General features: G+C 40.7%; 1 protein-coding gene across 3 annotated transcripts in view; it reads left to right on the top strand.

Moving 5' to 3' along the window:
- SEC24B (SEC24 homolog B, COPII coat complex component) overlaps positions 1–15,958 on the top strand; it is a 110,151-nt gene that overhangs the window by 48,712 nt on the left and 45,481 nt on the right. For all 3 annotated transcript variants that reach the window (XM_073640925.1, XM_073640933.1, XM_073640915.1), the window contains 9 exons: positions 3,301–3,403; positions 3,515–3,641; positions 5,542–5,651; positions 7,322–7,434; positions 8,164–8,282; positions 9,617–9,672; positions 10,959–11,165; positions 11,250–11,373; positions 13,316–13,474. In XM_073640925.1, the coding sequence (XP_073497026.1) occupies positions 3,301–3,403; positions 3,515–3,641; positions 5,542–5,651; positions 7,322–7,434; positions 8,164–8,282; positions 9,617–9,672; positions 10,959–11,165; positions 11,250–11,373; positions 13,316–13,474 (1,118 nt within the window). The remainder of the gene's footprint in view (positions 1–3,300; positions 3,404–3,514; positions 3,642–5,541; positions 5,652–7,321; positions 7,435–8,163; positions 8,283–9,616; positions 9,673–10,958; positions 11,166–11,249; positions 11,374–13,315; positions 13,475–15,958) is intronic.

Genomic DNA, 15,958 nt, shown 5'->3' with positions numbered 1-15,958 from the left:
CTCCTCTCCAGTGCTCTCTGACTGCCTGGGCAATTTGGCAGGTGGTGAAGAGACAGATGGGTGCTCTTCAGTGCTCAGGACCTCATAGGATCTGGAACTAATTGAAGTCGATGCGTTAGCTGCCATCCACCCGACAACGGCTTCAATTTGGTCCTCCCGCAGCAGTGGGGTACGGCTAGCTCCTACAAAGCTGCGCATAAAGGACTGTTCCCTGGTAAAACTGGGGGATGCTGAGTCACTGGCGCCCGCAGCAGGCACAGAATCCCCATGTCCTCTCCCTGCAGGCACAGAATCCTCACTTCCTCTCCCTGCAGAAACTCCACGACCACATGCCTTACTCCCTGCTTTCTTCATCTTGGTAGACTGATAAAGAAAGGCAGAAAAGTACTAATGGCTTAGTGTGCTTATTCCTGAACAGCTGCTAACAGGTATAAGAAACACTAATTTTATAAAGTGTGGACTAGACTTTAATATGAGCTAATGTGGCCTACACAACTGTAAAGTGGAGTGTTTGGTCAACTTTATTTAGGTTTTTTTTGTCACAAAAAGACACTGGATGTGCCCAAAGATGTAATACCGATTAGTATCACAAACTTTTTGTAGCTATTACAATGCAGGAAGGTAACCTACAATGCAATAGATGAGGCTACAAAAAATAGGCTAATACTAATCTGGCTGGGGCTGCAGGGCACAAGGCTGCAGAAAGGCTTCTCTATCTACTCCTATATAGTGTTTGGAACCAATGTAGCTGAATACGGATGGAACCACCACACTAATAGGAGAAATCAGGAAAAATGATCAATTAGCAAAAAAGGACAATGTATGAGGCAGTGACACACACTGAGTGCACTACAACCAGACGTGGCTGAAGCACACACTACAGGGTGAGCTGCACTCACACACACAGACCTCGCAGAAAGCGGTGAACAGCACAGAGAACTGTGCACTAGCACTGCAAGGCACAGCGATTTATAAAGTAGCTTGGGTAAAGCAGAATAGAGCAAATAGGTAGCTAAAACTTTTCCTCAGAACAACAGCGTCCTATCCCTAACTGAATTCACAGCAGAGTGAGCTCAAAATGGCGGCGGCGGCTTTTATAGTGCATCATGACATCATTTCAGCAGCCAATCACAGCCATGCCATTAGTTAAGATGCCTACATGCCTAACAGGATGTGCCCACACTTCTTAGGATCCTCATTGGCTGAATAAAATGAAACTGGCTCATTGCATTATGGGAACTTCCGATTCCGGTATCCAATATTCTAAAAGTATCGGAATTCCGATACCGCGAATATCGGCCGATACCCGATATTTCAGTATCGGAATGCTCAACACTAGTCAGGGCGTGTGCCAGCTGCAGGAGCATGCCCCAAACGGAGACGGTTGCTAAATTTAGAAACCCGGCCGCCGGGGAGAGGCAGGGCGGCGCACTATAAGATGGGGGCGTGACGGGAGCTGTGAGGGGACGGGGTCGAGCACCGCAGCTAGGCCGCTCATGGGCCTATATTAGGGAGGGAGGCCAGGCGAGGGAGCGAGAGTAACGCGGAGGTGACAGGACGGCGCCGGCAGGGAAGTTTTTGTGCCGTAAGGCACACACGGCTCCCATACCACCCAATAATATAGCTCTGTATCCAGCACACTGTCCTCCTGCAAGATTCAAGCTGCGCTCACTCTCTAAATAAATCCCCTGTAGTGTGCTTTCTACGAAGGGAGCCGCTGGAAAGGGCCTGGATCCGCTTCAGGGAACCTGTGGAAGAAAATTACCTCTCCATCCCTGAAGATGAAACCACACAGTTATTCTATCCGATGTCCGAACCTCACCAGATTGTGGGGCGTCTGAAACCGACAGACTCTGGTAGGCGAGCGGGCAGGGGTGGGGTGCAGGACCGTCCTTCGGATCACCTGAACACTCTTCATGTGTTAGGCGTTATGGTCCTGCCCGATAGACATATAAGGATATGGGGTAGCAGTTCACGCCATACTTGTAGTCTTTACATGGGAGTACAGTGTGACCATCACACACTGTATCCCTCCAGAGGTAAGGAAAAGAGCCTTCTGAAAAAGAAACAGGAGAGACGTTACTGGAAAGCGACGAAAACTGAGGTAGATCTGGGTCTAGTGAAAGACCCGTGTCCACCTCCTACTGACACTAAGCTAAACTAATTAACTTAATGCCAGTCGGTGGGTGTACACTGCTGGGGAGGAGCTAACTTTTTTGTGCATTAGTCTCAGCCTCCCAGTGGCAGCAGCATACACCCATGGTTTCCTATGTCCCCCAATGAAGCGATAGAGAAAATTGAAATTTTGCATAACTAGACCGCATTATCAGTCAGTGCATGTAGAAACCTTAGAAATATCTCCAATAGAGCAGTTGTAGAAAACAAATTTGGTTGACTTTCAGTTTCCCTTTAAAGAGAGATTCCCATTCTGTACATTTTTGGCATATCCACTGGATACACAATTAATGTATAGTAAATACAAGTCCCACCAATTAGTACTGCATATTACCAGAGAACAGAGGGCCCCGTCACATGCTCCCATCAGTAGAGAGGTGATGATCAGAAATCTCCTACAAGTAAATGGGATTTTTTTTACCACCCCTTCTCTGACAGCGGTGCACATCAGGGTCCGGTTTTGGGATGGATGCAGGACCCATTGGAGAGTCGTACATCTACTATACATTTATTTTGTGGATATGCCATAAATGTATGATATGAGAATACTTTACCCTTAAAACAGATCAATTGAATAGATTGTGTAACCTAAGAGGAGGTGACAGCTGATTTTGGAGATTGTCACTTGCACAATACACTGACCTGCTCCAAATGTTTGTGTGTAAAGTCAACGCTTTTTAAAACACATGGGACATGGCATAAAATGTGTTCAATTACTACTAAATTATTAAAGAGGTGTACCATTTTTTTATTTGTTTTTATTTTTTGCATAAAATATTATACGTGGATGCCTCTCTTGGAGTGACATACGGAAGTAATATATGTCTAACATTCCTACCAAGTGGCACCAAATTTATTGTTTAAAGGAATTGTGTGGAGTTGTAAAAATATCCAGCTGTGTTTAAAACAGTGAATTCGGACAGACGATGACACTGGGTCTGTTCCTCCATGGCTACTAGGAGATGCTCACTATAGATCCTTATTATTGGCTTGTGGGTGACTATAGATCCTATTTAGGTTTTAATTCAAATTACAGTTTAAACTTGTTGGATATGTTTTTCAATATACACTTTTTTTATGGTTTAAAACAAAATCTATCATCCTGGTTGTGCTCTCTTTCTGCAGGTTTTTTAGGTGCACACTCACCAATGTCCCACAGACTCAGGCTCTCTTGAACAAAGCAAAGCTTCCTCTTGGATTACTTCTTCATCCTTTCAAAAGCAAGCCGGTAAGGATTTACAGCTCTTTAGAAAGGTCAGGGGTTTTGTGCTTGTTTTTACCTTATATGTGTGATTATACCCTTGTGTTTAACTGATTTTTTTTTTTGCTTGTTATCCAGCGTATCACCACTTTATCACCAAGCACCATTGTACGTTGCAGAAGCTGCAGGACATACATCAATCCATTTGTATCTTTTATTGACCAGAGGAGGTGGAAATGTAATCTTTGTTACAGGGTGAATGATGGTGTGTATAATCCATTAGATTTCATACTAAATATAATATGCTTCCCATTTACAGAGTCCCAAATAAATAATATAAGTACTGTCCTGTGCCAGAATCTGAATGACAAATCTTGTCTGCAGTTAAATATCCCATTTTCTAGACTTGATACCCTTTGAATCGTGATGGTCAGATTGGATTGAATCCAGCCTTATCAGGAACATTTGTGACCCAGGATTATCATAATTTGAAGCCATGTTTAAAGGGAATCTGTCAGCAGATGTTTGCTACCTCATCTGAGTATAACATGATGTAAGAAAAGAGACCCTGATTCCAACGATGTATCTCTTAGTTTACTGAGTGCAGCGGTTCTGACACAATCAGACTACTTAGATGTACAATGCAGCAGAGCTGAAAAAGCTAACTCTGCCCACACCAGGCTCTCTGTGTACAAATTCCATAGACAGTGAGGTTCTTATGACAGTAGGGGGCAGAGTCGGTTTAGCAGTCATATGAGACCCAGTCCAGCAGTGTTAATATCCTGGTGATGAAACCTTCATTGTAAGTATACTGTACAAAGCCTGATAAGTGACACATCGCTGAATTCAGTGTTTTAATCCCTAACTCTTGCTATCCTCAGATATAGCAAAAACCTGCTGAGCAATTCTCTCTAAAGGGGTTGTCCAGGACTTATACAGTATGTTGATGGCCTATCTTTAGGAAAGGTCATCAATATCTGATCAGTGGGAATGCGACACCTTGCCCCCCTCTGCCAGCTGTTCCCGGTGCTGGCCAGATGTGCTGAGTTTCGGAGGTACAGCAGATCCATCCCTTATTCAAATTAATAAGGAGTGGATGTGCAGTACCCTGCCACAGCACCTATGCAGTTGATAGAGCTGCGCTGTGCTGCTCTGCAACTCGGCACATCCAGCCAGCATCAGGAACAGCTGGCAGAGGTGCTTGGTGTCGAATCCCCACTGATGGGCTATTAACATAAAAGTCCCAGACAAACCGTTAAACTTACAACATGACAGACGGCAGCAGTTTTTCCTCATTTCATTGACTGGATGATCGCTGCTTGCAAGACAGTGGTAAAAATTAATGTAAATTAACACATCACTGAAGGCGGTCACATTAAAGAGTACTTGCCAACTCCTGACTATAGGAGTAACGGGGAAGTGAATAGCATTTAAATCATGTCCGACAGGCTTAATGGAACAGGGGCTACAGGGAGAAAATGAAGTTATATCCTCACTGCAGCTACTAGCTTCCAGTCATCAGGGCGGTGCAGAGAGTGGTTATGGTCACCGCCCACTATGCTATGAGCTGTAATCAGTCCCTGCCTCTTTGACCATTTTTCTCTGCAGCGTGTGTGTTCTATCAAAGTGATTGATTACAACTTGCTCACTGTGTTGAGCGCGACTGTAATCACTCCCTGTACCGCCCTGATGGCTGAAAGTTAGCGGCTGCAGAAAATACAACTTAATTTTCTCTCTATAGCTGCTCCAATAAGCTGATTAAACTAGATTTAAAGCTATTTACCTGCAGATTAACATTACATCTGCAGGTAAATAGCATTTTTAGACACGACCTGTTCTCTTTAAGAGCAGGTAGATTACTGTAGTATATGCCCTGATCTGGCTGTGTAGTAGCACTGCTCTGCAGTTCAGTACAGTGCGGTACTTCATGTAATGTAGTGACCCAGGACTATCTGTAGTGACCCTGGACACTTTTTGAGCTGTACCTTTTAGACCACATGTGAAGACGACTGTTATTTTCTACTATTTGTTTATTGTATAAGACTCTTTAACTTTTTATATACCCTGACTTGCTTTATCTGAATTAGTTGTTTTTTTCTTTCATCCACTTTTCTTATTCTTTTTGCCATTTTTAAATATGTGACTTGTGATAATTTTATTTAAAGTACCAGAAGAGTTCATGTACAATCCAGTCACTCGATCCTATGGAGAGCCGCATAAACGACCGGAGGTTCTGAATTCTTCAGTGGAATTCATTGCTTCATCTGATTACATGGTAGGATTTTAGATTATTCTAAAAGGATGGATTATGATTCAATTTTTAATTGTGGTGCATAATATGTATTCAAAGTAATCCAATTGCATTGTTTGTGGAAGGCTAAATACTCTGCAGGTCACACTTGTACCTGCAGAATACAGAACTTGCAATTCTTATATACAGAGTATATAACTTGAAATTCTTATATTCTATTTTCACTCTTTAATTGTAGTCAAGCCTTTTGTAAACTCCTGCCATCGCTCTTAAGCTATTTTCACACATGTTGGGTTTTTCAGTGTTTTTTGCTGCAGATTTTTATGCAAACAGAATGGGGTTCTTTTTTTCACAGAACTTTATGTGCATGCAATAAATAGAGACAGAAGGACTGAAACCCTGCGTTTTTGACGCAGCTGATTTCCTGCCAGTTATTAGGTTTTGCTGCAGATTTGTGATGCTGAAAAACCCAACATGTGTGAACATAGCCTTACATTGACCATTGTCTTATCTACCAACCCTGACCATAGTCTGCATACATGCATATGGACAGCTTAGTGGTCTATCTCAGGATTACTCTGTGTACACCAGAGTAGAGCCACCAGGAATGCTCCTATTCATTAGTAAGCTTTGTCCATATAAATCTTTAGGAAATTTTAAGGTTGAAAATGGAGTAAAATGATGAAAGAAGTGATACCTAGCTTACTGATCACTGCCGCTCCCTTTCGGACACTTCCCAGGCCCCTTGCTGATGTCTACTTATAGTTCCATCTTAACAATATGTGACCGCCATAGTGATGACTTGTTGGCCAGTGATTGGCTGCAGTGGTCACACACAGGGGCGACAGATTGGAGGAGAGTGGCAGTGCTGGATCATTGGCAAATTTATCATGTGTGTAATTTGTCTTCCTATCTTTATTATTTTATGCTTTCTTACTCTTCTTGCCCCAGTTGTGGAAAACCTCAGAAAACGGTTTTTCAATCTGATCATTTTTTATTGGGAAAGATATCAAGATACTTTCACATTTTAATTTGTTTTTGGGGCCAATCAAAACTAAATGAAAGAAAGACACAAATAAAAAAACATAAGTCCACCAAATACAAACCGGTTCATATAGCGTTCATCGTAGGTATTATTATATTATCATTCGCTTACTACAAATTACATATATGAATACAAATATAAATGAATACCATCTGACTGCTTGTGTATTGCATTAACATACAGAGAATTACAGCATTTACATGTAATTATTTATGAGCCTTTTGTTTTCCAAGATGTAACACTTTGGGTGTGTAAGTTATGGACTTGAGATGAGTTAGGAGATTTTACAGGTTCATGACAAGGAGATGTACAGACAGTCTATCATAGTGTTTCTGAGAAGGCTTTCTGATGCAATCCCCGGAGTAGTTAACGACTGCTCCCATAGCTTTATAAAAGTTTTGAGGGCGTTTCTTTTCATTTATATGTTCCCCTTTCCATACATAAGACATTATTTAGTTTGGATTTCAATTCTTCTATCGTTGGGGGGGGGGGGTTTCTATCCAGTGTAGTGCTAAAAGTTTTCTAGCTTGAAATAGTACTCGGGAGATGGCTATAGGGGAATCCGAATCAGAAAACTGTTCTAACTTTATAGGAATGTAAGTACATCTTGTCTTTGAATGAAATGTTTCTTTTTTAATATTTGCCATAGCTTCGCCCTCCACCTCCAGCTGTTTATCTGTTTGTTCTGGATGTATCGTACAACGCTGTGGAGTCTGGGTATCTCCAATGTTTCTCTCAGTCACTTTTGGATAATCTAGACAAGTAGGTATACCAGTTGGTGTATTTCACTTTTATTAGTAGCGGACAACCCTTTATCAATCAGCATGTTTGCCCCCAGTAAAATAATAACACCGGTGCCGTTCCAGTGGTGTCTGCACCCGCTCTCCCTGTGCTCGCCTGAGATTGTCACGTGAGCCCTACACTCAATCAGCGATGGCGTCACTTTCCCCCGCTTCAGACTTACTGGGCATCAAGAGGAGTGATTGGACAGCCGCAGCTCTGACTTCCACTTGGTGTCTGATTCGTCCAAAGGCCGGGAGAGAAGATTTCGTTGATTGGGCGCAGGGATTGTGTGACATAACAATGTCACGTGAGCCCCGAGAGAGCCAGTGTCGACACCTCTCGAACGGCGCTGGCACCAGAGTTGAGTATAGAGGGGGTTGTTTTACTGGGGCAAACATGCTAAGATGGGATTGTCTGAGTAGTGGACAACCCCTTTAATAGTTAAATGGCTGTAGGACTGAGGACCACCTTACCTGCTAATGTGCATAATATCTGATAGGGTGTAGAATGCTTTCATGATGTTGTAGTGTTGGGATACCCTATCTGAAATTAGAAAGATAAACCACAGGTAATCCCTGAGACCCCGCTGTAGACTTCAGTTTGGGAACCAGAGCTTTCTCTATAATAATCCTTATTAATGGAGACGTGGGCATCAGGAGTATAATTCTTAATAATGGTTTGTCATTAATTCGCCTTACTTTTTGTAAGGTTACGGGGAGATTCAAGAACAAAGATCGGCTTCATAACATTTGACAGCACCGTGCATTTCTACAATCTACAGGAAGGTCTTTCTCAGCCACAAATGTTAATTGTATCTGATGTAGAAGGTAAGTTTTCCAAAGCATGAGGTGAGCAGAAGGCACAATAAATGTATTTAAAGGGAAAATAATTAAAGGCTCTGTGCCAAGATTTAGTGGAGCTTCATACATTGGCAACCTTCTCAACAAACCTGCTTTGTTGAGTAATAACTCAGAACAGAGCTGTTACATCTTGTTCTGGCACTTGGTTATTACTTGTTATCATGAAGTCATCCAAGCCACAACTTTATTGTTTTTGTCAATCTTAAAGGGGTTTTCCAATCACTTATTGATCATGAGATCTGACAGCAGTGACTCCCATCCTTACAATGATGACACAGCATTATTGATGCTGCTGCCGCAGTGTCTTTTGCACAGCAGTTCCCTCGGGTGACCCGCTATGCAGGGACCTCCAACACTGCCCCCTTCACAAGCTGTCTGTCGTCAGCACCTGGTATGATCAGAAACACTCTTTATCTTCCCCATAACCCTCATTGATTGTTACAGAATAGAAAATGAAACCAGATCATGGGCTCTTTTATAGCTTTCTGGTTATAGTATGGGATGATTTTATATGCTAGGGTACCATTACGGCTGCAGTGTATGCCAGTCATCAGAGAGTCGGTAACGTGGGATGTTCTTTTCAGGTCTTCATTGTCAGACACCGGTTTCCTTTTTGCAAAAAATTTAGTTCACTATCATTTTCTCCATCTGTGAGCGCTGACTTTACAAAGCTCTACTTGTTTTTTTTTTATTATTCACATGTCATTTACAGTCTGTTGGGAAAAGTTTACTTAGTAGCGGAATTATAATTACTACTCTGTTTTTCCAAAGGCACCATTGCAGTTTTTAGTGCAGTTTTTTTAAGCCAAGGCCAGAAACGGATACAAGGAGATTTATAACTTTTTCCTTTATTTCTATTTCTCCAATTCCTTTTAAATTCACTTCTTCGTTTTCCCAAAAATTGTATTGTTTAAAAAATATTATGTTATAGCACCCTATGTAATTTAGTTTATTTTTTATTTTTTTCATATCTTTGCATAGAAACACATTGTGGGAATTTACCAAAAGTGGTGTTTCATACTGCAGTCATCATGAATTGACTCCAAGTTAATTATTCAGGCTGCAGCTAGCTCTGCTACCACCCATTAGGACAATTATCAGTTTTGGGGGAAAAAAGTGGTGGGAGCATTATAAAATTGAAAATGGATGCAAATTTTGCACCAAGCAAGTACACTGCAAGAGAGCTTGCGTACAGGCCGGCCTTAGTTACCGTAATTACATTCACTTTCTGTGTGTCTTTTTTGTCTGCTCTATAATTTTGGAGTTTTTCTAGCTAAAATGATTGTCATGTTTTCTTTCAGAAATATTCTTGCCTACACCTGAAGGCTTACTAGTAAATCTTCACGAAAGCTTGGAGGTAAGAGCAATATTTTTGGGTCTGGATTGCATGCCAGCTGACTGTCTCCTCACATCTTTTTCTGTTGGATACTAGGCACAAGTTTCTTTACTGACCCAACTCTTTCTGGAGACTGCATAGTGTAAGCTTTTATCATCCGCTAGTTTAACCCCATAATGATCAAGCACTTTATATTTCTGGTGATTGGTTTTGGGCTTTAACCCTGCACTATTGTAAATTGAGCAGGAGGAGGTCGGATGCATGGCTGTCACACATCTGGGGACTTTGAGAAAAAGAAGCGGTAAATTACCACTTCTGTCCTCTATTTCGCTGGCTACATAGTGCTCAATGATTGCCGGGTTTCTGCCTGGCATAACAGAGCTGCTCGGTATTAGACTTATATCAGCTCTGCCATTGACTTGGGTCACTCCAGTGGACTGTTTTCCCTTGTAACTGTGGCTTTTACAGATGCCCCAGTTGCAGTGGGGGAAAAAACATATCCCCCAAAAGATCATCTCTTTATGCAAAGATTGTAAAAAAAAAAAAATAATAATAATTTTAAAGCTTCTGCAAAAAAGAAAAATGGTAAGTTCCCGCTGCAAAAAAACCCTGTTTTTTTCTTTATAAAGTACATTACATACATTTAACAAAAAACCTACACATATTAGATATCCATATGATTACAACAACCTGGAGATTCATTCAACAGGTCGTTTGGTGTGAAATTTGAACAGTAATAAAATAAACCAAAAACTATGTCTCTTCCTATTGCATGTGATCACGCTGGGCACATTTGTGCAGACATCAATGCCACTAGCAGCCAGTCCCATAATATGAATAGGGATGTTTCGGCTGATTAATTTTTCCAAGCCCTGTTCAAATAAATGAGAAAGATGCTGAAATGGCTGCAACAAACCTGCCAGATGAAAACATTGCATACCTTAATAATTTTTGCCTCCATAGACCACATGAATAGATGCCCTAATATAGCACATACATGGGTTTTTGTAAGCTTTGTACAAATTTATTCTTCTATTCCTGTCATAAATGAAAATCTTGACACATTGAAGGATCAATGACACTATAGCTACCAGCAGCGACTGACGAACACCATTCACTTCTTGTGGGGTCTGCCAGGTATGGCTGTGGTGTCTATCAGTGAAATAGAGTTCTATTCAGCTCTACAATTCTTGTCAAAAACCAAATCTGCAACGTAAGTATGAACTGAGCCCAAGCGTGTTACTAATAAGGGTATTTTTTATGTGATTAAATACCAAATGTTGTTGAGTATCTCTTTTTCTGCCTAGCTTATCAAAGATCTGTTGACCGCCTTACCTGGCATGTTTACCAGCACAAGGGAAACTCACAGTGCTCTTGGTCCCGCTCTTCAAGGAGCTTTTAAATTGATGTCTCCCACTGGAGGAAGAATATCAGTATTCCAGACTCAGCTGCCGTCCTTAGGAGTTGGACTTTTACAGTCTAGAGAAGATCCAAACCAAAGATCCAGCTTAAAGGTACAATGTCTATGGATGTTCTATAAAATTACTTTTCTTTAAGGTGGTAGTTCTTTTTATAATATATTCCTGCTTGTTTTTCAGGGAATACAGCACTTGGGCCCCGCCACAGATTTCTATAAGAAATTAGCTTTGGATTGCTCCGGACAACAAATTGCTGTGGACCTGTTTCTTCTAAGTTCTCAGTATTCTGACCTGGCATCGCTAGGTTGGTCAACATGTAGCGGCTTTGTTTCTGTACTTCTACCTGTGATTGTAAAAGCATGCACTGGTAAAGGGGTAATCCCTGACTTTATTATTGATGAACTATTCTTAGGATTAGGTCCTCAATATCGGATCTGATCCCCAGCGATCAGCACTGCAGAAGAGGATAGGAAAGACCATGGCACTCCTTGGTTGCAGTGACGAAAATATTATTAATTTATCAGTCAACATCATGTTTAAGAGTACCACACTTTACAAGATGGCCAACGTTTCGGTCCACCAGGACCTTGATCACGGCCTGTTAGAAACAGTGTGTTCATAGATTATGGTCTGCGCTCAATCACATTTCTACCAGCTCTGTACATTTAGTAATGGCACAGAATGGTACTGCAAGCTCTATTTCATTATTTCATTTTACTATGGCACATTTATTCAGCTGATCGGTGGAGGTGTGGGGAGCCTGACCCCTACTGATGTTATGAGGACCTATCCTAAAGTCACAGAAAACTTCTTTATATGCTATTTTTTTGGATTGTTTAAATGTTCAGAAAGCCATAAGTGTGAGTTTGTTACCAGATCAAAGCTATACATTCTTTCCATGGATCCTGCCATGAAAACCCTTTAGGGCCCTATTCAGATATCAGTTTTCATTACTTGTTCTTTCCGTAGTTTTCACAGATTATAATGGGTATGTATTCTATTGGGCTGATCACTTGTCCATGTTTTGTTGCGGACCGAGTGTCTTCCAAAAAAATCATGGAGTCCTATCCGTCTGATTCAAGTCACAAATCAAAATAACCCGTAAAAATCATGGATTGCATCAGTGTGCAGTCTGGTTCTCTCCGTGATTACCATTGTAAAGCTTTTCCTACCCATTACAACTTGTTTATTAATTTTTTTCATATGAAAAAAATCTCTGATAAAACGGACACCCTGACCAAACACTGATGGCACTCGCACTGTTTATATGAAAAATCACTGACGTCTGAATGATGTCTAAAGCTTTATTCACACATACGGCTTTAGTACAGTTTCTGTTTTTTTGAAGCAAGACCTGGAGTGGGCACCAAGGGAAGCAGAAGTATAGAGAGAAGACTTAAGTTATGTTCACACATGGCGTTTCTGCTGCTTTTTTTTCTGCACAAAAAACTTTTACAGTACCAGCAAAAGCTATGAGATTTCAGAAATCTCATGGACACGTTTGTTTTTTTTCCTGACCAAATTTAAGAACTGCAGCGTTTTTTAAATTTGCAGCATGTCAATTCTTTCAGCATTTTATTTAAAAAAATGCTGCAAAAAATGCAGCAAACCGGCTTCAATGCATTTTTTGCAATGTTTCTTGCTGCCTTTTTGGTGAATAAATGCAAACTATATTTAACATTGACTGTAGACAAATCGCACATAATCCGCTCCCAAAAAATGCAGTTAAAAAAAAGCAAAATCTGCATCTGGAATGCAGAGTTTTTACTGCCAAGAGATCAGGTTTTGGCTGCAGAGAAAAATGCTGCTAAAAACGCTGGATGTGAACATAGCTTTAGGGTTCATCCAGACATTGCAGAATTTTTCTGCAGTGGCAACATCTTTTGTTACATACTAATTTATTTGCTGACTATTAGTGGTGATCAGCATGTTCTATTAACCCCTTCGGCGAGCACGCTCGGGTGTTCGCCGAGTATTTTGGCGTGCTCGGCATTTCTTTTAATGTCGCCGCACCTGCAAGTGTCACGGCTGTTTGATAGCTGTGACACATGCAGAGATTGCCTGTCTGACAGGCGTGACACTTGCAGGCGCGGTGACATTAAAAGAAATGCCGAGCACGCCAAAATACTCGGCGAGCGTGCTCGCCGAAGGGGTTAATGGAACACGCTCGATCATCACTACTGACTATATTTCTTCTCAGATAAGGATGAAGGAATGCAGTAATATTATGCTGTTGTGTTTTTCAGCCTGCATGTCGAAGTACTCTGCTGGATGCATCTATTACTATCCATCATTCCATCATAAGCACAACCCACCTCAAGCTGATAAACTGAAGCAAGATCTGGATCATTATCTTACTAGAAAGATTGGTTTTGAAGCGGTAATGAGAATTCGCTGTACTAAAGGTATTTATCATTAGGCTTTTATTGTCCTTTGTCCAGGATGTGACCAGAACTTTAGGCTATGTGCACACGATGCAGATTTGGTGCATTTTAGTGTGTTTTTTTCCGTGCAAAGAAAATGTAAAATATACAGTTAGGTGTAGAAATATTTGGACAGAGACCAAATCTTCGTGATTTGTGCTCTGCTTGACATTTTTTATTTAAAATGAAGCAACTGAGATGCAATTGAAGTGGAGACTTTCAGGTTTAATTAAAGGGGTTGAACAAAAATATCTTGTGAAACGTTTAGGAACTGCAACCATTTCTCTACAAAGCCCTCTCTCTTTCAGGGACTCAAAAATAATTGGAAAATTAACTTTATCATAAATAAAATGTTCATTTCTAATACTTTGTAGAGAATCCTTTGCAGGCAACGACTGGCTGAAGTCTGGAAGCCATGGACATCACCAGACGTTGGGTTTCCTCCTCTGTGATGCTTTGCCAGATCTTTACTGCAGCTGACTTCAGTTATTGCTTGCTTGTGGGTCTTTCTGCCTTAAGTTTTGTCTTTAGCATGCGAAATGCATGCTAGATGGGGTTGAGATCTGGTGATTGACTCTGTAATTGCATAGTATTTCCATTCTTTGCCTTTAAAAATTCCTGGGTTCCTTTCGCAGTATGTTTTTGGGTCATTTTCCATCTGTACTGAGAAGCACCATCCAATCAACCTTGCTGCATTTGGTTGAATCTAAGCAGAAGGTATAGCCCTGTACACTTCAGAATTCATCCCGCTGTTTGTCTTCAGTCACATCATCAATAAACACTAGTGACCCAGCGCCATTTGAAGCCATGCATGCCCATGTCATCACACTGCCTCCACCATGTGTTACAGAGGATGTGCTGTGCTTTGGATCATGAGCCGTTCCAAGCCTTCTCCATAGTTTCATCTTCCCATCATTCTGGTACAGATTGATCTTGGTTTCATCTGTCCAAAGAATTATTTTCCGGAACTGGGCTGACTTCTTTAGATGTTTTTTGGCAAAGTCTAATCTGGCATTTCTAATTTTAAGGCTGATTAATGGTTTGCACATTTGTAGTGAACCCCTTTGTATTTGTTCTGATGAAGTCTTCTCTTTATGGTACACTTAGATACTGAAACATCTACTTCCTCTAGAGTGTTCTTCACTTGAGTAGATGTTGTAAAGGGGTTTTTCTTCACCATGGAAAGGATACTGCGATCATCCACCACTGTTGTCTTCCGTGGACGTCCGGGCCTTTTTGAGTTCCCAAGCTCACCAGCGCAATTTTTTTGTGCAGAAAGTGCTAAACTGTTGATTTGGCCACTTCTAACATTTCTGCTATCTCGCTGATGGATTTCTTCTTTTTTTTCAGCCTAATGATGGTCTGTTTCTTTCCCATTGAGAGCTCTTTTGGTTACATGTTGTGGGTTCACAGCAACAATTTCCAAATGCAAATGGCACACCTGGAATCAGCTCCAGACCTTATACTTGGATAATTCAGGATGGATTAACGAGGGAATAGCCCATGCAGCACATTAAAGAGCTTTTCGAGGCAATTGTCTAATTACTTTTTGGTCCCTTTAAAAAAGGGGCAACTACTTATTAAAGAGCTGTAATTCCTAAACCCTTACTCCAATTTGGATGTGAATACCCTCAAATTAAAGCTGAGAGTCTGCACTTAAGCCCATATTGATTCTGTATGTGTAACCTGAATTTGTTTTTGGTAAACCTCTAAAATGCCAAAACTTGTCATTGTCCAAATATTTCTGGACCTAACAGTATTTGGTATTCGTGTATTTGTAAAAGTCTGGTCTATCAAAATCTAAAACTTATTAACCTATGTGGTAATCGCCGTAAGGACAAAAAAAAAAAAAAAAAAAACCCCTTCTAAGTGTAATAAAAAACTATCAAAACGTCGTACTCTTGCCAACTTAGTATCACTAAAGCTGTCAGGTTGCCGCACAAAAAAAAGCCTACACCCCGCTCCATTGACTGAAAGTTAAAAATGTTATGGATCTCGGAAAATGCCGGCACAAACTAAAATTTTCTTTTACAAACTTCAGAAATTTTTTTTACTATTAAAAAAAAAAAAAAAAAAAAATCTGAGCAAGTTTGATATTACCCGAATCATACGGATCTGAATCCAGATTGTTTTTACCACACAATAACCATCATAAAGCAAAGCCCAAAAATCAAACGCAGAGTTGCATTTTTTTGTTCCACCATTTCATCTCACTTGGGCTTTTTCCCCCGTTTTTCAGTACATTGTATAATAAAAATGGATTGTGTCATTAATACTTCTAACTCATCCTGCAAAAAAAACCTCAGTCGTCTTTGTGGACGGAACATTAAAAAAGTAATGAAATGAAAAATGTCACAGAAAGTAATAGGTGTATTGAGTAGTGATTGTAGTGTGTTCACCTCTGTGTGACATGTTATGCTGAAATACGTATTACACAACTCCTCTAACCACATGACAGCGACTGCG

This window comes from Phyllobates terribilis, unplaced genomic scaffold, assembly GCF_046119375.1.
Source record: "Phyllobates terribilis strain yellow unplaced genomic scaffold, ASM4611937v1 Scaffold_1__5_contigs__length_1240528914, whole genome shotgun sequence".
NCBI lineage: Eukaryota > Metazoa > Chordata > Amphibia > Anura > Dendrobatidae > Phyllobates > Phyllobates terribilis.
The sequence above is the reverse complement of the archived record's forward strand: the minus strand, read 5'-3'. Positions and strand labels throughout refer to the sequence as shown.